Source organism: Thermobia domestica, chromosome 9, assembly GCF_964235325.1.
Source record: "Thermobia domestica chromosome 9, izTheDome1.hap1.1, whole genome shotgun sequence".
In the NCBI taxonomy this organism is placed as follows: Eukaryota; Metazoa; Arthropoda; class Insecta; order Zygentoma; family Lepismatidae; genus Thermobia; species Thermobia domestica.
The window spans coordinates 161,245,410-161,267,461 of record NC_137462.1 but is presented as its reverse complement, the minus strand read 5'-3'; the positions used below and the strand labels follow the sequence as shown (position 1 = coordinate 161,267,461).

Below are 22,052 nucleotides of genomic sequence, written 5' to 3'. Positions count from 1 at the left end.
GAACCCACCTTTCAACTGCTCGTTTTTTCTGTTTAATTTAAGATACGACACTATTTTCCTTCATGAATAGCTTTCCTATATAAATGTAAGACATAAGCTTATTCCAGAGGAGGGGAGACTCCAAAATGTAGTCGAATAACACGGTTTGGCTGAGTGAGCCATTCGGGAGCTTTCTTCCATAATAGGATAATATTAGAAGTCTTTAAGAGGTAGTAATTGTGGACTGGCCGGCTGAGTGAAGCCGTACTTGGTTTTAAGACATTTGAGTAAACGAGTTCCTCCATCGAAGTGTTTGATCTTGAACTTTCTAGCTTAGTTCATGCACTTGACAAATTTGACATGTACTTGCATAAGAAATTCACAATTTATTGTGATAATTCAGTCTTGACGTGGATACTTAAAAATCATAAACGTCAAAGAAAATATGGCTCCCTTATTGAAAAGGTGTCGATATCAATTTGATATTATTCATTTGCGGAGTGAGTGCAATATGGCAGATTTTCTAACAAGAATGCATAATTATATCGATTTCACACCTCCTTCATCAGATATAGTGGAAATTGATAAAGTGGATGATAAAGAAGTACATTTAAATTCTGTTAATTTTTGGAATAATCCTTTTTTTCCATAAGCCATTAGGAGATCATCAAAGAGAGGACCCTAGTTTGAATGCTATAATTCAAGAATTACAGAGGGGACGGGTAAAGGACCTCATGTTCTTAAAAATGGTATACTTTTAAAGAAAACTTCAGATAAACAATATAGAGGTTTAAGAGCTGCTATACCAGAATCTCTTAAATATAGTGTAATTAAGTTTCACCACAAAGACCGTGGGCGGAGAACACAGTGGCGTCCAGAGAACGATAGCAAAGGTGGCAATACGCTATACCTTTCCTAACTTATTCCAGGAAATTCGAGATTTTGTTCAAAGATGTATTACTGTCAGCTGTGTAGAGATAGGAATAGACTTCCTTATGGTATCTACTATACTCAGAAAGAGAAATATCCTAATAATTCTCTATTTTTAGATGTAATGGGGCCTTGGCCTGGTAAGTAATTGGTTTAGATATGTATTAGTCTTAACCGATGGTTTTTCTAGATTTGTCATTATTGAACCTCTCAGAAATTTGAATTCAAAATCTATATGTTTGAAGTTAGTTAAAATCTTTTATTCTTACGGATATCCAAACAAAGTGATTCAGGATAATGCAAGTTATTTGCAAAGTGATTATTTCAAACATTATTTATTTAGTTTAGGTATTAAGAACATCTGTACTGCTTCTTATTCCATGTCAAGTAATTTGACGGAGACACAAAAGTATAAAGCTTGTTTTGAAAACATATATTTATAAAAATCAACCTAAATGGTCTAAGTATATTTATCAGATTCAATACACATTAAACAATAATGAAAATTCGCTGACTCGTAAAAGCCCTAGTGAATTGTACTTAGGAAGAAAATGTTTAACCCCTTTGATAGGAATAGGACTGGATTCTAGATCTAGGAATTCTTGAAAGTACGCAAGATAAAGATGAGATTACTAGAACTATTGTAGATAATATTGAATTAGCATGGAAAAGGAAAGAGAAAATGTATTCTAGAAAACATAGAAATATAGATTTACCTGTTGGAGAGAAAGTATTGGTTAAGAAAGTTACTAAATCTTCTTTAGAGAAACGTTATCAACCTAAATTAGATAGTTAATTTCAAGGGCCTTATGAAATTTTAAGCTATCCAACGCCAAATACCGTTTGGTTGCAACTCATAGCTGACAAGAAAATTAAAGTAAAATGACATGTTAGTTTTATAAAGAAATTTTATCCAGCAAAACAAAATAACAATGAAAATTAAAGTTGTATGTAAAAATCTTTGTGACACTTACAATCCACTTCAATGCTTAAAAATTATTGTATATGTTATGTGCTATATCTATTTGTGTACTGTGCTCTTCTGTTTATGCAGGGGGGCGCAGTGGCTCAGTGGTAGAGCGTTCACCTCTGGTGCTTGGGGTCCCGGGTTCGATCCCAGCCCCCGCCAAGTGAACTTTGTGGTGGACAAACACCGTACTCGTGGGTTTTCTCGGGGTTCTCCCGTTTCCTCCCACTTTCTTCATTCCACCATTTCACTCATCTCTCATCATCACCGTCTCCTTTAGTCTAACCGGCATAACCGTGGGACGTAAAACTCAAAGATTTCATTTCATTTTTTCTTCTGTTTATGCAATTCTGCAGGTTCGGAATTGGGTGTGTCTAGCCATGGCTGTGTTTGTCCTAAAGATCCTTCCCATAGTAGACTGGAGATAAATCAGGACCATCAGGTGGATAAGCAAGAACAATGCCGTCATCAAACTTGTTATCTTTCTGCAGTTATGGTGAGTGCTTCATCAATTGGACAATGAATTAAAAGGAGCTCCTAAACAACTAACGATCTGAACTTGGAGAATTTCCATCGGTGAGTTCGTTCTATTATTCTTTACTGCATGTTGTGCATCGAATGTTTGATGAACTTACTTCGAAATGTTAATTAAAGTTTGTTATAACTAAATCATCCAGAGAGGTGGGGAATTTAATATGATACATTTCTCTGCAAGTTCTTGTGAAGAAAGAAAAAAAAGAGTCGAAGAAATTTGGACATCTTCCGAACAGCTGATTAGTTAAACTTATGTATGGAAACATTGACTTTGTAGGTCAATGTCAGGGTTCTGATATTCGTTTGTTTGAAGTGATCGAAACGCCATCTATCTTGTGTAATCTACCCGTAACTATTATGTTTCCATTAGATTGAAACGTAAGGTAAGCAGGGGTAGGAGCATAAAATTCTATTCGTCAAATTGAAAATTACTGAAGTGTAATTTCAGTATGATTTTGGCTTATCGTGCTCCTACACTTAAGGTGAACAGAAGTAAAGTATAAAATTATATGTGAAGTGAACGGGGATATATTGCTCAACGAGAATTTGTTAAGTACTAAATTTTATCCTATTATTTTTCTCTTTTGGACAACTACATGAAATTTTTGGTGAGTAGTATGTCTGTGGTCACTATATTTAATCATTTGTTGTTAAGTATTTGGAAATTAAATTCAATTTAGTAGTAAATTTTGCTATGAGTAATCTTCTAAATTATATAATCTGTAAATTGCATGTAGATAATTGAAAAGTGGAATGATAATGTTGCCAAACTTCCGTACTATCATTGAAAAATGGAAAAGGGTTAACTTTGGTTTGGATTTGAATATTTGTGTACGCACCTTTATTTCGTTATTGTTGAATTTATTTTTATGTTGAATAACTTAAACAATAAATTGTTAATGTTGAGGAAAATCATAATTTTTATCTGAAAAAGATTACTTGCCCAATTGTTCCGCATTAAGGGAAAGAGAACTGACTCTTTCGTAAACAGTGGTTTACTTGCTGTCAAGATAGCCGCTACAGTTTTCTTACACTTATAGTTCTTATAAGAGGGAGTTTTAGCTTAGATCTCGGAATCTATATTAGGTCTTTCCAGTGAATAGGGAGTAAGTAAACTTTTCTTCATTTTGCCTTTTGCATCAAGTGAGTACAAATAAGTAGGTAGATCTCCTTCTTTGTAATTAGGGAAATGGATGTATTCGTCCGAGAGAGCTTTTTCCATGTTTACGTGGATATTGCGCAAAATTATTAAGGGCTCCTTTTAACCTGTTCAGTCCTGTATCTGTAAGCATAATTTCTGTATTTGTTTCCATCTATAGCTTTGGCGCGCATGCATGTGGTAGGAAGAAACGGGTTACAATGTTGCCAATGTCGGAAGCCTATGTCTCCTGTAGGCGACATTGGGACTCAGTGAGTCACAAATGTCTTCTATGGTTATGTCTTCTAGACGAGACACGGGGACTGAAGAGGTTATATACGTACTTCACACATAAAGAATACATTTTTCTAAACCGTGTTCGGTCTAAGATGGGAATTGTTAAGAAAAAAGAGTATAGTGCTCTCTCTGGTTCCATCAGTGAGGAACTAATTAGGTTCTTTGTGATGTCGGATTTAAAGTACTGGGTTCGATAATCCCTAAAGTAATTTTATTTAGAAGACTATTGATAGCTTGGTTGCTTTTTGAACCTATTTTCTATACGACAGCTTGGTTGTTTTTTGAATCTATTTCCTATATAACGGAGAACTGGTTTTTTTTTTTTTCCCTATTGGATCTAAATAAAGATCCTGGCTTAATACGGCGAAACCTTTAACCTGACCAAATCTGTCCTATGTAAAGCTTAGATAGATTTCCTTTAAACTGCTCTTCTACTATAAGGAAGATACTGGGTACGATTAGGTCAGAATTTTAAATTAATAAGTTGAAATCCTTCAGTAAATTGGGAAGGAAAGTGTCCCTAATGAGAGCTAACCTTCTCTTCTCTTCCACAGGCCCTATATTTAGAGAAATTAAGGTACACTATAGACAACAAATATTAGGGGATACTTTGGAAATTATAGAGATAAGAGTATCCAGTTTGGTACCTCTCAAATAATTGATGTAGAGAACCATTTCACCTGACTCATTTTTATTGAATAAATTGCTAAGAGGGAAAACTGTTATGATTTTTTATCTTTGATATGAACCCGTAATTTAAGTACAACCTATAGAATTAGGTATATATATATATATATATACGAGGGTTGTTACATAAATTTTAAGCCTAACCAAGAAATATTAGAATTACACATATAATACTTTTAGGCCGTATTTATTAAAAATTCCCAAAATTCCCATGATGTCCTACCAAATTTAGTATTAATATCGACTTTTTTCTGTCGTTACAGGTCCAGAAAGACAGAAGAATGAGCAAAGTGTGACCAAATGGTGAAATTGAAGGCAAGATATGTTATTGCTTATCTCCACAAGAAAGTTTTAAAGCCGCAGATCACGCCGTCATAGTTGCTACTTTAGGTGATAGTGCCCCTTCATATGCTACAGTAAAGAATTGTGCAGCCTAATTTAAGAGGGGGAGAACTTCCATTGAAAATACACGCTCAGGAAGATCCGTGGAAGAACTAACTCAGGAGAACATTGACAAAGTGTATGAAATCATTATGAATGATCGGCGAATGAACATCAGGCAGATTGCTGGGACAGTTGACTTATCTACTGCAAACGTTGACCGAATTATCAATCAGCATCTGCGAATGGTAAGGTTTTTGCAAGATGGGTGCCAAAACATTTGACATCTGATCAAAAGCTCACCACTCGCAACATTTCAAGAGACAATCTTCACTTCTTCCGAAGAAATCTAGGTACTTTTGCACTCGATTCATAACAGTGGATGAGACCTGGGTCCACCACTATCAACCAGAGTCCGAACGAAGTTCCAAGCAGTGCAAACACCCCTCATTTCCGCTCCGAAGGAGGCCAAGTCAGTGCCCTTAGTTGAAAAAGTGATGGTTATCTAGGACTCGGAACGGATAGTGATGGTGGATTATTTTCCAAAGGGGCTAACAGAGACTAAAGAGTAATATGCACGTCTTCTACGACAGCTTCGCTGAAATATTCGGCACAAGTAGCGTAGGAAACTGACAGCAAGTGTACTTCTCCATCAACACAATGTCCCTTGCCCCAAGTTAGTCAACGCAACGACAGCAATTCACGACTGCAGCTGCGGATTGGTCCTCCACCCATATTATTCGCCTGATTTCGTACCTTCTGACTTTCATCTCTTTCCAAAGCACAAAAACAGGTTGGAAGGTATTCATTTTAACACTGATGATGATGTCATACACGCCTTCGACAAATCATTTTTTACCAGCGGCATTAACCCAGTTAAACTGATGGGCAAAATGTGTTGACTTGCCAGGGGACTATGCTGAAAAGTAATAACACCCATAAACTCTGCTGCTCCGGTCATAGGTTGGCTTAGAAGCAGTGATTCGTCCGCTAAGTGTGACCACAGGACCCAATGAAAACCATGATATGACGGCCCACAGCATCACCGAGCCACCGCCATGTTTCAAAATTGGGCGGAGACACTGCAGATCATAAGCTTCTTTGGGCGTTCTCCACACATAAACAGGGCCCGTGGTTGTGAATAGGGTGAAGGATGACTCATCCGACAGTATCACACGTTTCCAGCCCTCAACGGTCCAAGTTGCATGGTCGCGGCACCATTTGCGGCGTGCGAAAGCGTTATGGTCCGTGATGAGCGGTTTGGCCCGTGCAACACGACCCCGTAAGTTCATGTTATGCAATTCGCGGCGGACTGTGATTGTCGAAATAGGGTGGGGGAGGTACTGATTGAGTTCCTCCGTCACTTGCTCCGCAGTGGCACGACGGTTCTGCATGACAATGCGCTTTAATACCCGGCGTGACCTGTCACTCATGATTTTCTTCCGCCCACTGTTCCGCTTCCCCGATGTGGTTTTCCCGTGTGTTCTGTAGGCCGTCATCACCTTCGACACTGTCCCACGCGACACACCTAACATGGTAGCCACTGCCATCACACTCACTCCACATAACCGCGCACAAACAATTTGCCCTCTTTGAAAATCTGATAGGTCTCCCATTTTACACTACCTCCGTCTGCTGCAGCCTCTGGACACTGCTGTTTCACTGCGCCTGACGTAGTATGGAGACCGACCTAACACACCACCACCAGCGGTCCGGCGCTGTGGGCGCCACGACACCACTGCCAACCCATACATCTCACGTGTTGCCAACTATAGGTGTTTCCATTTTTCTGATCACCATCTATATATATATATATATATATATATATATATATATAGCTTATTAAGAATTACCCTAGGCATAACTTATCTGAAACGACTGAATAGGTAGGCTTATTCAGTATACCTATATTTTACCTGAAGTGATATAGGCACGGACAATGAGATTCTCTCTATCAGAAGACCACCCGTTAAGTCTTATGTATGACGACTTGCATATAGAAAAGCATTTTGTGTTAACGGATAATATGCTGCACGTACCCAGCCATGACGATATCTACGCTTATTTGTATTTACTTTTACTGCAAGTTGGATAATATAGACACATACCTATCTGGATCAAAGACTTCCATTTTAGATTTCTTCTTAGCGCTTTCTGTCGTACCATTGCTTATAATGCTTCCTTGAGATTCTTCTTCCATTGGAATAACTAGAGAAAACACAAAGCTGTTACTTACGTATTACAATTTCACTCATATTAATGTATAATTATTATTAACATAAACTGACATTACGTGACTGAGATTCTGAGTTCAACACCAAACTTGAAATAATATAAGATTAATATTTTTCTGTTTTTCTCTTTTCTTTTTTACGTTGTTATTTGATATAAATTATATTTTTTTCTTTAAAAAATGAAACTAATTTTTCTTTTAAAACCATGAGCCGCTGTTGATTTCAGAAACTGGTGAAATGCAAATTGATACGGAAAAGAAATACAGAAAGAAACATACACACTAACAGTAATTCTATTAATTTTATTGTATTTTTTTTTTTTTTTTTTTTTTTTTATTGTTTGTTTTTCAGAATCTCTATCGATTTTACCATTTAGTGTTAAAACAACGCGGTTTTCTTATTCGTAAATGTTGCCTTTCAATACTGTTTTAATACTAAATGATTACTCAAAAAGTAGAAAAATATAATCCATAAAATAGTAACTGACGTTATTTCAACAAAATATAAATTCAATTATATGCGTGCGCGTACACATATGAAACTCAACATTCCATAAATACGGCAGACTTTATATAACTCAATGTTAAATAATAATAATAATAATAATTAGGTTATCTTTTAACCAGAAATTTAGGAGCACACGAACAAAGTAAGAATTCTTCCGGTATTTCTATGTGTTCAACATAAAACCCGAAATCACGAAGAGATCAAGATAACTAACTAACTAACTAACTCTATGGCCTATGGAACCCGGAGGTTCAATGCAGCGTTCACAAAAGCTCTCCACTGACTTCTATCCTTAGCTAACTGCATCCAGTTTCTACTTTGTATTCCAATCTCTGCGAGATCCATCTTAATATTGTCCTCCCATCTGCGCCTAGGTCTTCCTAATGGTCGTTTTCCGATTGGTCTTCCAGTCAAGACTTTGAAAGCGTTTCTACTTTCTTCCATTCTAGCTACATGACCCGCCCACCTAAGCCTCCTAGACTTGACGACCCTAACAATGTTGGGTAAACCATATAAATTATGTAGTTCCTCATTATGAAGTTTCCGCCATTCCCCATTCCCGTTTCTCTAGGGTCCGAATATTCGTCTCAGGATCTTGTTCTCAAATACTTTCAGTCTATGTTCTTCCCTCAGAGTAAGTGACCATGTTTCGCAGCCATACAGAACAACAGGCATGATTATCGTTTTGTATATTTTAAGCTTCAAATTCCTCAACAGAATTCGCGACGACAAGAGATTTTGAACCGAATAGTAACACGAATTCACAGAGATCAAGAAATATCATATGTGAATAAAAAGCTTTTTTTTTTGTGTGTGTGTGTTTTTTTTTTTTTTTTTTCAATAACTATGAACCTCTGGTGAAAATTTCAAAAATCAGGAAATCGAAATTGATCCAGTAACAGAAAAGAAAAAAATTCGCAGTAAAAGTAATTTTATTATTCAATAGTACTTAACCGTTTTCAATGTTCCAGGAGTAACATTTTAAATATATATCAATTTTCCAAAGCCTTTTTTACAAGTTTAATTAAAAATAAAACGTGACTCTCAATTTTATCGGGATTAATAATTTTTCATAAACATATTTCTTTCCTTCGTCAAATCTCTATGATGTAGTCTCATTTCTGTCAAATTTTTGAATTAAATTTGAGAAATACACTCAATAAGTACGTCATCGACACATGACCCTCAATTTCTCTCACGTACTTAGAACTTTGATAAAACTTACCTAAAGGTAATGTCCTTGCCGGTGTCTGTGATCTACTGTTACTATCAGCACTCATTCTAGTTTCTTCTTCAAATATTTGAACTGAGGGTTTTACATCTTCCAGATTCATTAAACAATTATTTTCGCCATTAGCAATATTACAAGGTGCCTGCGGTTGTTGGATATCTGCTTCTTTCTTTGCTGCTTTAGGCTTCGGGCCCCTCTTTCTCCCTCCTGAAACAGACATACATGTACTTTTATAAATATAAAATTATCGAAAATGGACAATATTAGTGTCGTGACCGTGGTTTACAGGGTTTGCTGAAATGAACAGTAATACTTCCATGGCCATTTAAATCCAAATTCATCCCCCATTAGTACACGTGAGGGGAGGATGATGACATTTACCAATAACTGAAAACAATCTAAATCAGTGTCGAATCCACAGTTTTCGGGGTCCCTAAGTTTATTGGTGACAGTTTTGATGTCCTGTAAGTTCAAAATCAGCTCCCAATTGGGGTAAGAGTGCCCTGAAGGGGCAGAGAAGACAAAAGGATCAAAAACGACCGATATTAGTGCCGAATCCATCGTTTTCACGATCGTTTAGATAAAGAGTGACACTTTCGATTTAAGCCCCCATTAGCACCTGCGGGGACAAAATAATGACAAGTAAAAATATCGAAAACGACCGATTTTAGTGTCGAAGCATCAGTTTTCAGCGTCGCTAAGTTAACTGGTGGCAGTAACCTCAAGTAAAGGCAAGACACCCTGAGCACTCCTAAAGGGAATAGTAGGGCTGACATAAAAATGATAAACAACCGATACCAGTGTCGAATCTACAGTTTTCAGGGTCGCTTACACAAAGAATGACACTCCAGATGCCATTTAAGCTCAAGTTCTACCCCCATTAGCACCCAAGGCGCGGGGCGGGGGGATTGTGACACGTAAAAATTGAAAATGACCGCTATTAGTATCGAATCCATAGTTCGCTGAAATGAATAGTGACGCGTCCAATGCCGTTTAAGTCCAAGTTCATCCCATTTACAGAGGGTGGGGTGGGAGAGGTGAAAAATGTCAAAAACAACTGTGACTTCTGTAGAATTCATAGTTTTCGAGTCGGGAAAATGTCTGATCTGTTTGAAATGACTTTTAGACGATAGATAGTATCCATTTCAAGCTGGCTAATGGATTCAAATTCAACTTCATAGTATGTCATAAAGAAGTCGCCTGATTAGTGTTGTGAAGACCTGAGGGGGGTGGACGGAAATTTTGGGTAAAAAATTTTTTTACCGAGCATGGAAAAAACGGAAAATTTGGGGAAAATTGAAATTTTCGAATGTTTTACTACGTTATGCTTTTAAAATGAAAACTATTTTATATTTACTAGTTTACAGTTAATTTATTGAGTGCTTATGTTTCTTGTATTAGAATAGGGAAAATGTGTAGCAACAAATATATGTGCACCACTCCTTTAAAGTTTGCTCATAAAGGAAATGAGTGCAGACTATCAATATTCAAGAATAATTATACAACAGTTTTATTTTCGAATGCTTCTTTTTAAATATTCGGAATATTGAAATTTCTCAACTTGCATTTTTCACACGTTCGAAGAAAAACGGTCCCATTACTAGTAAAAGTGACCTATAACAAAGATTTTTTATTTTCCCAATTTTTCCAAATTTTACGGACCGAAACCGGGGAAAAACGGTTTTTTACCAACAGGTTCAAAATTTCCGGAAATTTTACAACACTACGCCTGATACAATGATCAACATGTATTATGCTGTGATATTAACAGAAAATGCAGTAATGTGAATATGAAATGAGATGTACACTAAACCGAAACAAGAAAAAGGAATATCAAAACAGATTATCTGAAAGTAAAGTAACAAGCAATAATTGGCGTAAACAAGGTTTAAAAGCCAGAATAGTTCAGGTGAAGAAGCCATCTGAAGAAAAACTGAAGCTTCTAACAGTAAACACTGACATGGAACTGAAGAAAAGCCTGTGTGTGAAAGTATGTGTACGGAGTGTAGAATTGCATGGATGTGAGGGATGGACTCTAGAAGAGGGAAAAAGAACGGAAGCTTTCGAGACATAGTGTTATAGGAATTGTCGAAAACTAGATGGGTGGATACGCTATCAAATGAAAGAATTGGATATGTAGGAGGGGAAACGAGTATACTGAAAAATATTTCGAGAAGGAGCTTGATTTGAAGTTTAGCATTCCATTCAGTACCGAGGCTATATAACAGGTGAATCTACACGTGTGAACCGAACCACATGAACTCTCATTGGAAATTGAATCCGAGTCTCTCGCGCCAAAAGCCCATACGCTAACCACACAATCACAGAAGAGTTCTCGAAAGAAGAGAGAGGATGATTGGAGACATTATGAGACATGGAGAAATGACACTAATAGCTACGGACGGAACGGCAAAAGGAAAAAATATCTATAGGAAGTCCTCGACTGAAATATACGGACTAAATAATACACAATTAGGTAAAAAAAAAAGTACAGGGAATGAAGTCTTGTTCAGGATGGGGAAGAATGGTAAGCTATGCCAAACTAATTAAACGATTGCTGACCTGAGAAGATATTACGGAATAATACAGGTAAGTTATTACATTACGTGCACTTCTTGAAATGTATGTTAAGTTTTAATGCAGAATAACACTAAACGTATAGTGATATACTAAAATACTTTTCATTTCATACAAACATTATTTCCAAATTATGGAAAAAGTCTTAGCAAACGAAAAATTATTAAATATTATTTTTTTTGTACTAATTTTCTAATGGGTGAACTGATCTCTGAGTTTCTGCTACACATAAAATTATTTCAAAATCACCATAGGTTAGAGAGTGAATACACAGTACTGTAGCACACCTTTTTTGTCCTTCTGTAAAAAATTATACAAAACAATATGGGGCTGGCGTAGGACTCTAGCTGCTGAATGATGATTAGAACGATAGTGCTTAGCGCACGTAATCGTACATTATCTCCTGTAGGTTCTATTTGTTTATAAGACAAGTGCAAGAAACATTAAAATAATAAGATTCTAACACATCATGGGAATAATATAGTCTAAATCTTTCTTTCTTAATTTTGGAACGTAATATCTCTTTTCAGCATCGAAGCTACTTGACACGTAGTCTGCAGTTTAAAGTAGAATAAGAACCACATATGCATCCACCACCAGGAACTTCTGTGCCGAAGATCAAGAACTTAAATCTTTCTTCGTAATTATATTTGTATTTTCCATTCCCCGAAGGTTTCGACCTTTTTGGGTAGGATACTTCAGAAAATGCTTCATACTGATAAAATAACAACTACTTATGAATTTAACCACGTTGTATCCTGAAGAATGAATTTCATCAGCTTCTATCAATATTTCTCTTTGATTCTATCATTCTTGCTCCTGAATGTTATACCACCAGATACCTCATACTATTTTATGACGCTTACTACAAATAACTTCAAACAGAGGTCATTCCTACGTAGCAATCTTAATACAAACAAATTAAGGCACTTCTACAAGCAGCATTATATGTATGTTATGCTTCATTTACGTCCACATATTTTTGAAGTTATTACTTGGAATGAATTGTAAGACATAACGTCACTAAATTAATTGTAATGACTGTGCGAAGTTTGCTTAGCACTATCACTATTACCACTTTTTTAACTGGAGGTTTACATCTTCCAGCAGTTTTGAAGGTATGCTTTTTATATCACAGAAACAAAAGCTATGAATCTGATCGATGTTTGATCTCTACACGAATTGGTAACTTAATTCATATATATATATATTCTACTGAAAGAACATTCGTGAAAATATGTTATACGATTAAACGAAAACTATATAATGATCACGTGAGAAAACATCAATGTCACACACAAGTCTACACTACAAACAGAAAGCTAAGTAAAGAATAACATTTTTTTTTTTTATCTCCGCTTTTTATATGTAGTAGGAATGGGGCACTTCTGAATAGTTTGAATCCATTTACTGTCATTTCATGCTCTTTACTTACTAGCTCTATAGTAAAATTTTCAGGGAACGTATGTTTTTAAATGTTAATGCTAAGAAATTATCCAAAATAAAACTGAGAACTTTTTTCGCTGTGTTTATTCCTTGTACGTTAATGGAAATGAATGATGACTAAAAAAATAGGAAATCCTGAAAAGGAAAACAACACGACACTGTGCACCACAAACCTACATGCTCTGTGATCGAACCAGGGTCCTCTTGAACCACAGACACGAACTCTACCACTCAGCCCCTCTGTAAAAATTTACTACTACTTTCATCATTGCTGACTGTTGTCTATTAAGACTTCAACTGTATGCCTAAATCACTTTACAATGCATCATCGGAAAGAAGTCAATGAATTAAAACAATTCCTCAAAGGAATCAATGAGTTATAATTCATACAAACGTATTTTGTAAAAAAATCAAGATTATTCTAGTACTTACTCTTCCCGGGTTTCTTTTCTTGCTTTTCTTCCTCTGTTTTCTCTTTTGCTTTCCTCGGTCGCTTCGCTCTAAGCACTTCTGGCGACGGTGGTGGTGGTCCCTCTCCTTTTCTTCTACGTCCTCTCCTACGCTTCACAACTTCCTGTGGTGCAGCATCAGTCTCTATTTTGATTTCAGGTTTCACGTCTTCTATCTCCACTTTCTCTGGCTCGGACTTGATTGGTTTCACTTGTATCAATTCATCATAATCAACATCAAACGGAGCGCTTTTAGAATCAAATGGTTTCGTGGTTTCCTTAGATGTTGTAGCAGGCTCTGGTGTTTCATAATTTGCTACCTTTGCTGGAGGTTGCACTTGAATTTCGTCCTCCAGAGACGAAGAATCTCGAGATCGCTTTAAAGGTAACCTGACAGACTTCAGCTTAGCAACAGAAAGTTTCGTAGTCGGTTTACCGTTTTCAACTTTTTCCGGGGTTCCTACTACACTAGGAAGCACATGAGTATCGTTAGCTTCCGACTGCTTCACGTCTGTCTGAATATCCATCTGAGGCTTCGATGTAAGTTCTGGGGATTTTACTGCGTTCCCTGTATCATTCTTCTCAACCACGTGGTCGTTTGATTCAGCACCACTTCTTTCACCTAATTTTTCATCTTGTCCGTCGTTCTTTGCTTTGACGTGTGCCTTCTCTCTTGAAGATTTCAAATAAGCATTCTGTGATTCGACACATGCTTGTTTAGATTCAGAAGGCTGTTCTAATGCAGCTCTCAATATATTAGATAACTTTTCTCTTTCTATTTTTGAATTAACATTCACTTCAAGCTTGTCACTTTCCTCGACATTTAGTGCCTTTGCTTCAATATTAATGGCTTCTGTTTTAGCAGGACTATCTCGTGACTCAGACGAAGTATTTACCACAAGTTCTACTTTCTTTTCTACTTTAGCTGCCTCATCAGATGCTCCTACAGTACTTTGATTAATATTGGGTTCTTCATGAACAGCAACTCTTTGAACTATATCTGACAAAACAGAATGTGATTCTTCCACCACTGCTTCAGAACTTGTATTAGCAGAAATAGGTATTTCAGTCTGTTTAATTTCCTGTTCGTCTTTTCTATTTGCCTTATCAGCTACTTGCACTTGCTCAACCGAAACAATGTCAGACTCTAAATTTGTGCCTTCTTCACCACCAGCTTGAACAGTACTTGTTTTATTGCTTTTGGTATCCGTAACGTGAACATCAGGTTTAGAACTTTCAAAGCTAGCGGCCTTCTCTAGTCTTTCATTCTTTTCGACAATCTTCTCGGATATTTCCTGCTTATCTTGAGATTTCTTCTTTTTCGGTTTTGTTTCCTTGTTTGCATCTGGATCACCTTTGTCACTTGGTACGTCTGAAGTTTGCAGTTTCATCTGTGTTTCAGATATTTTGTCAGGTCCTAACTCTTCCTTTAGTTCTTGTCTTTCCAAATTATCTTCTCTTTCACCAGTATTAAGATGTTCCTCACACTCTTCACTTTGTAGTATATTAGACTCAGAGGAACGATCTTTACTCGTACTATCGAATGACTCTGAAACGGCAACATCCATGTTACCTGCTTTCGCGACTGCTACTTTTTCGTGTATTGTTTTACTAGTTTTATGATCCAAACTTCCAATATTATTACTAGATTTCGGAAATTTAGGTTTATCTCCTTTATCATCTTTCTCGTCATCTTTTATGCTACTTTTTACGCTCGTACCACTTAATGCTACTGCTTTACCGGCTGTTTCAGGATCTTGGGTCACAGTCTGAGAATTGCTACTTAACGATGGCTTCGCTTCTTCGCACTCATGATTATCACTCAACTTTTTCGATTCCGAAGCTGATTTTTCTTGAATTTCTTCTTTACGATCTGCTACCATTTTCTCTTCCGTACTTTGATCGCTTGTTTTCTGAACACTGCTCTCTCCCGAAGCAGATTTTTCCCGAATTTCTTCTTGACCATCTGCTACCACTCCCTCTTCCTTATTTTGATCATTTCTTTTCTGAATATTTGTCTCTTCCGAAGCAGATTTTTCTTCAATTTCTTCTTTACTATCTATTCCCTCTTTTTTATTTTGATCGTTTCTTTTCTGAACATTTATCCCTTTCGAAGATTTTTCTTCTTTACTATCTACTACCATTCCCTCTTTCATATTTTGATCGTTTTTCACCCCATTTATCCCTTCCGAAGCAGATTTTTCTTCAGTTTCTTCTTTACTATCTATTACCATTCCCTCTTCCGTATTTTGATCGCTTGTTTTCAAAACATTTATCCCTTCTGAAGCAGATTTTTCTTGGACTTTTTCTTTACTATCTATTACCATGCCCACTTCCGTATTTTGATCGCTTGGTTTCTCAACATCTACCCCTTCCGAAGCAGACTTTTCTTGAATTTCTTCTTTACCATCTCCTACCATTCCCTCGTCTGTATTTTGATCGCTTGTTTTACGAATATTTTCGCGGGATGAAGACACTTGTGGTTTATGTTCATCCTTCTCTTTATCTGACTGTCGAAGATTTTCACCTTTGGTTAAGTCTTGAGAGCATTCTCCGGCTGCTTCTGCAGTACTTTGGTCTTTTTTATTGGAGACAGACTGAACTTCTCCTGCTCTCGCAGCTTCCTCAGTCTGTGCCGTCACACCTTCATTCTGTGCTGTTGCAGCTTGTTCAGTTTGTTTAACGGTATTTCTTGTTTCATCTGACTTTTCTTCATTTTCACTTCGATCAACGTCCGTGTCTTCAGCAGCTGTTTCAGTATATTCTAAATTTCCCTTCGTGAAATCATGTGAAGTCGTAGACTTTGATACAGACGAAGTAATATTATCATTTTCAGTACTGCAACTAGACATCTCTGCAGCAACACGATCATCGGTAGGCATTCCAATGTTATCATTTGCCTCTTCACTCTTTTCGGGTTCTTCGTTAGATATCATCGATATTTTGACAGGTTCTGTTGAATTAACTGCACTATCTACCTGTTCACTTTCTTTTGCTTGGTTATCTTCAACTCTTGCATTACCTGCGCTACTCAATGACACTGTTGTCTTTGATGTATCTTTACTACAGCTAACATCCGACTCACTTGTTTTTGACACCCTGGACTTCATTACTTGTTTTTGCTTCTCACTACTAGATGTAACAGTACCACTTTCTTTCTCATTATTTGTGTCACCGAGTTCAGTATCTTTGGGAAGCTCATCGATTTTGCTCTCTCCGCCAGAAGTTGAACTAACCTCCTTTGGTTTCCTTGTTTCACCTGTTACAGGCGATACACCTGTACTACTTTTACTACTAACAGATTTCTGTTTATCAGTTATTGGCATTGACGATGAAATATTTAAAGATTGTTCATTCGCATCTGATGTCTTTCTTCCTCCATCTGACGACGAAACTCCTGTCTTTTGTTCTGCTATGCAAGAAGGCCCTGGACTTGTTGACTGATGGCTGCTCCCTGATGACATAGTTTTAGTCTTTACACTTGAAGATGTAACATTACTTATTGTATTACCAACAGACACTTTTGTAGACTCCTTTCCTGCTGACGACGTAACAACACTGCTATCACCTTCAAAAACTTTTTGAATTTTCCTTGTTTCTGTGCTACTACTAGCATTACTTTCCATGGAATTACCCTCATGACGGTCAGTAGCTGAACGTTTCATAATTAATTCCTTAGATCGTTTGAAGGCTGTGGACGAAACACTGGTATCTCCACCACTCTCTTCAAATTCATCAACTTTTAAAGGACTTCCTTTAGTGTCTGCTTTCATTCCAGAGGAAAGTGAAGACTGTGCTGACATACCGGAACTGGTGCAAGATTTCATATCTTCCTTAGACCCGTGTCCCTTTGCCTGATCACTTAAAGAATCAACAGACACTTCCCGATTATTTTCCTCTGAAGAAGTATTACTTTTTATCTCGCTTACACCGGAGATAGGAATGTCACTGGAAGCATTACTACTGCCAGATATTTCAAAATCTCTGCACACACTCTGTTCATTTCCTGAAGTTGTTCTATTTCGGTTTTCCAATTGCTGATTGTCGGAAGTACTTACGTAACTATCTAATGATTTAGGTCCTTTTTCTTTTGCGTCTTTCGAAGAACTACTTGCCTCACTCGTAAACACCTCTGAAGAAAGCGGTTCTCCACAACCTGATGGTGACAAATCTCCCTGAGAGACGGTTCTTTGTTGAACTTCAGACGATGCTGCTCTTTCAGTCTTGGAAACAGATGGTATGCTTGTTCCTCTCATATGGAATTTTGTGCTAGTTGACGTAACATTACTCGCAGTACCTTCATTGTTTAAAGCAGGCTTTGGCCTTTTTGCACCGGAAGATGTAACACTACTAACGTCCTTCTCCACTACTTCGGCTACTTCCTTAACTTCAGGATGATCCAAATGTTGGGAACTCTCAGATACCGTACTCTTGGATGACACCTCCCCGTCGGATACAGATATATGCTGTTTCCCTGTACTCTCGCATGGCTCTTTCACACTCTGTCCACTAGAAGTTGATGGAACGTTGTTCTCTTCACTTACACTCACAGACACAACAGTTTTACCTTTAAGATCAGCCTTATTTTCTACAGACGTTGAAACACTGCCTGAAGTATCTAATTGATTCACTATAGGTTCTGAAGTTGACTCGGACTCGCTAGAATTCAACCGCGAATCACTTGTATGGTTATCAGTCTCCGACACTTGCGATCTATTTGGCGAAACGGATCTATCATCAGCAGTTGTTGAAACACCTGACGTTTCTCCTTCTTCCACACTTTTATTCTTATTTACAGCTTCAGATGATTCGACAGTCGTACTGTCTGGCTTATCTTCTCTCACTACGTCACTCGCGGGAACAGTAACTGAAATATCTGCATCATTTCCCGAATTACTTATTTCAACACTTTCCGTACCATCAGAGATGCTTTCCTGACCTGCCGATTCAGTACCACTGCTAGTGCTTTCGGTTACATTTTCACTTTCAGCGGTCTCTTTCGTCCCTTCCGTTGTCGACGACAGCTCCTCTTCCGCCTCCTTCTCGTTGCTGCATGTACCTTCTACTTCGTCCATTGTATCGTTCACATTAACCTCTTGTAATGTATCTGATTCGTTTTCTGTTGACTCGTTATTAGACGGACTTACAATTCTATCTTGCTGACTTTCACTTGTTCCTTCTTCTCGATTACTTCCGGTGACACCTGCATTGGATGTGTCGGGAGACGAAGGATAAGATACTTCTTTACTTTCCTCGATCTCCATGCGAACTGCGGCAGTAGTAGCGTCAGGTTCATTGGAACTACAGGGTTCGCTGTCTCTAGACACATTCTGAGATTCAGGCTGACGACTATCACACGAAGAAGAAACTTCACCTTCTTTCTCGTCTTTTACACCAGATGCGGAGGCATTACTTGATTCCATTATTTTGAGGCAGTTGCGATTTCAGCTAATAATTAGCACACTAAAAATAAAAAGAAAACGAGTTATATACATATGAGTTTGATATACGTTTATCAACTAACTTTTTATATTTTTTTAATAGCATTAATAAACCATGTAAAGCGTATGTATCTTTTTAAGAGCTTATCAGTGTTTACTAATCAACCTCTAAGCTCAAACACTGTGCTAATATAAAAACCGTACACCTTCCACTGAATTTACAGAAACTTGAACTTGCCAATATTATGTGAATAATAAAACTTGTTACCTGGATTTTTGCGTGATTAATAAATAACTTAATCAAAACTTCGACCATTTTCTTGTCGCTTTCCCCAGGATAGAATATTCTACTTAAGGTCAGTGTGAGTAACTGGCATTGGTATAATTTCCTCCTCCTTTCCTTTTGCTTTTTTTTTCCCCACTGATTTTTATTTTTACTATTTAGTATAAGGTCAAGGTATGGGAAACAATCGAAATATTGATCAAGTTATGAGGGACATGACGAAAGTTTTTAGATACGCATTGGAAAACCAATTTATTTACATTAAACCTTCTACAAATTCTCAAAATAGCCCCCACAAGCATAAATACACTTTTGCATTCTTAAAAACCACGTCGTCAAATATTTTTAAAAAAATATTTTTTTAGGATATGAAAAATTCATTATGATACGCTGTCATAGCCTCTTCACTTGTTTGAAAGCGGCGTCCTCGAAACTTTTTCATGAGTTTTGTATAGAAAGCAAAGTAACACGGAACTAAATCTGGAGAATAAGCCGGATGCGGTAGAATACGAACTCCACTTTCCTGTACAAACTCCAAAGTATTCGCTATTAAAAAGGAAGTCAGACAGTGAAGACTTTCGGTGGACTGATCTTCAAGCTTCAAAGACACTCGGAAAGCAATAAGTAACATATCACTTTGCTGTCAATGTATGTCGATCATCTAACTGCCCATGCTGTATAATTGCTATATGGCCGATCTTAGAGAAAAAAAAAATGAATGAAATGAAATCTTTGGGTTTTATGTCCCACAGTTATGCCGGTTAGGCTAAAGGAGACAGTGATGATGAGTAATGAATGAAATGGTGGAATGAAGAAAGTAGGAGGAAACGGGAGAACCCCCAAAAATCCACGCACACGGTGTTTGTCCACCACAAAGTTTACTTGGTGGGGGCTGGGATCGAACCCGAGACCCCAAGCACCAGAGGTGAACGCTCTACCACTGAGCCACCGCGGCCCTACATAAATAAAAATAAAATGTAAATATGTTTACAACCAACTCTTCCTAGAAAGCTGCACAGAAATCAACAATTTTTGATACATGGACCATGATGTATTTTAAGTTTCATCACACTATCGGCATTGGTGGAGGGGTGAGAAGAGACTAGAAATAATTTAAAACCACCGCTAGTGTTCAATAAACAGTTTTAGGAGTGGCTGAGATGAACAGTGGCACTCACGATGCCGTTTAAGTCCAAGTTCATCCCTCATTGGTCAGGTTTGACATTACGGATGTTCATCACACCTTCACTGAAATACGAATCCTAAGAAGGGAAAGAGGGATCATATACTTTCCACAAACCTATTCTCCACATGTGAAGAACGCACATTTCAGCTAATTATTCATGAACAATTTTTAGCTTGCGAGTTATCACAAGTAAAAGGAAATTACACTTAATTCACCTCCATTTTGAACTACCTAGTCATGCGACTTGCGCCATGATAAAACTGACCCACGAGGATCTTTGAAACCACTAACAGGAAATGCAAGAGAAATAATGAATTTAAAAAATATACACAGAGTAACTAACACCTGATGAAATAAGTATTCCCCTGAATTATGATTAGGAAATGAAAATGAAATGAAGTCTTTCAGTTTAACATACCACGATTATGCCGAGACGACAATTAAGGTAAGTGAATGATCATGGAAGACAGTGGCGTAGCAGCTGCCCCCGCAACCTCCGCAGTGCGGGGGGCCCTGACGTATAGGGGGCCCCGAAGTCTTCCGATGAATAAAGATTTAAAGAAGTAGAACTTCAATCTTACTTCTATCGGCTTTACAACTAGGGCCCCTTCTCTATACTTTACGGAAGGGGGGGGCGCAAAAATGTGCTACGCCACTGATGGAAGAATTGGTGAAATGAGAATGTGGGGAAAACACGGGAGTACTTCGAGAAAACCCACGGACACGATGTTGTCCACCACAAACTTATTTGGTTGGGGATCGAACTAGAGACCGCAAGCACTAGAAGTAAGCGCTCTACCACCGAGCCCCCTATGATTACATTACGGGTATCATTTCAATTCAAATTTTGAAATATATTTTTTTGGCTTTGAAAAAAATTTTCAACAACCTTGGCCGTGAGGTGGAAGAGGAATTTCCGAATTGGTCACAAGTCGCTTACAGATGAGCTAAGACATAACATCCATCAATCACGGACGAAGCAGCCACAATAAGGAAAATCGAACAGCTGAATCTCAACACAAATAACCATTTATAACAGTATGCAGTAAAGCGTACTCAACAATGGTGGTACGTGGAAAACAATTCATGAAGAACTGCAATGTCTAAGGTGAAAACATGTTAGGTTTCGTGTTTGCTGACTTCGCTTCGGAGACAAACGGTGTGATATATCGAATCTTTTAGAGTTTTTCTTCTTTTCATTTTAAATCTAATAACTATGTTGGATGTATCAATAGGATCTTGAAACAAACGAGATAACAAGATGTGTAAGGAGTGGGAGTAATCCTCCTTATCTCCCCCAAAACGGCAAAGATGCAAACGTCTGCCGATAAAGTCATGCTCTCGGTGCTTTGCAACTGTCTGGGGTCATCCCTACAGCCTACTTTCAGAAAAGTGGTACTATCATTGGTACATACTAACTTCTGAGAAAGTTAAAAAGAGATCCTTTTCCTTGGAGACAATATGCTTGCTCATGTATCCCAAGTAGTGTCAGTGGAAGCTACTAAATGTGCTTTGAAATATTGATGAACCCACTCTATTCTCCTTATCTGGCACCAAGCGACTTCTTCCCAATCCACAAATGAAATAATTCACAATATTCGGGGTCGCAGTATTGACAACAAGATAACGTCACAATGAAGGTGAAACAGTGGGTTTCCATACAATCTGCAATGACGGCCTTCGACACGTCAGAAAACGTGGAAGAAATGTGCAACTGCACGGAGATCATGTACAGAAGTCTTAAACAAGTGAGTTTAGTTTAAAAGTGTTAAACTATAGTAGACT

At 37.6% G+C, this 22,052-nt stretch overlaps 1 protein-coding gene across 2 annotated transcripts in view; it reads right to left on the bottom strand.

The window, feature by feature from the left end:
* The window catches only part of e(y)3 (PHD finger protein enhancer of yellow 3), a 66,910-nt gene that overhangs the window by 37,816 nt on the left and 7,042 nt on the right, over window positions 1-22,052 (bottom strand). For both annotated transcript variants that reach the window (XR_014133118.1, XM_081772086.1), the window contains exons 2-4: window positions 13,341-18,820; window positions 8,880-9,092; window positions 7,022-7,121 (exon numbers count right to left, since the gene is read on the bottom strand). Coding sequence is in view for 1 of the 2 variants with exons in the window: in XM_081772086.1 (XP_081628212.1) it covers window positions 7,022-7,121; window positions 8,880-9,092; window positions 13,341-18,780 (5,753 nt within the window). In the remaining variant the exon portion in view is untranslated. The remainder of the gene's footprint in view (window positions 1-7,021; window positions 7,122-8,879; window positions 9,093-13,340; window positions 18,821-22,052) is intronic.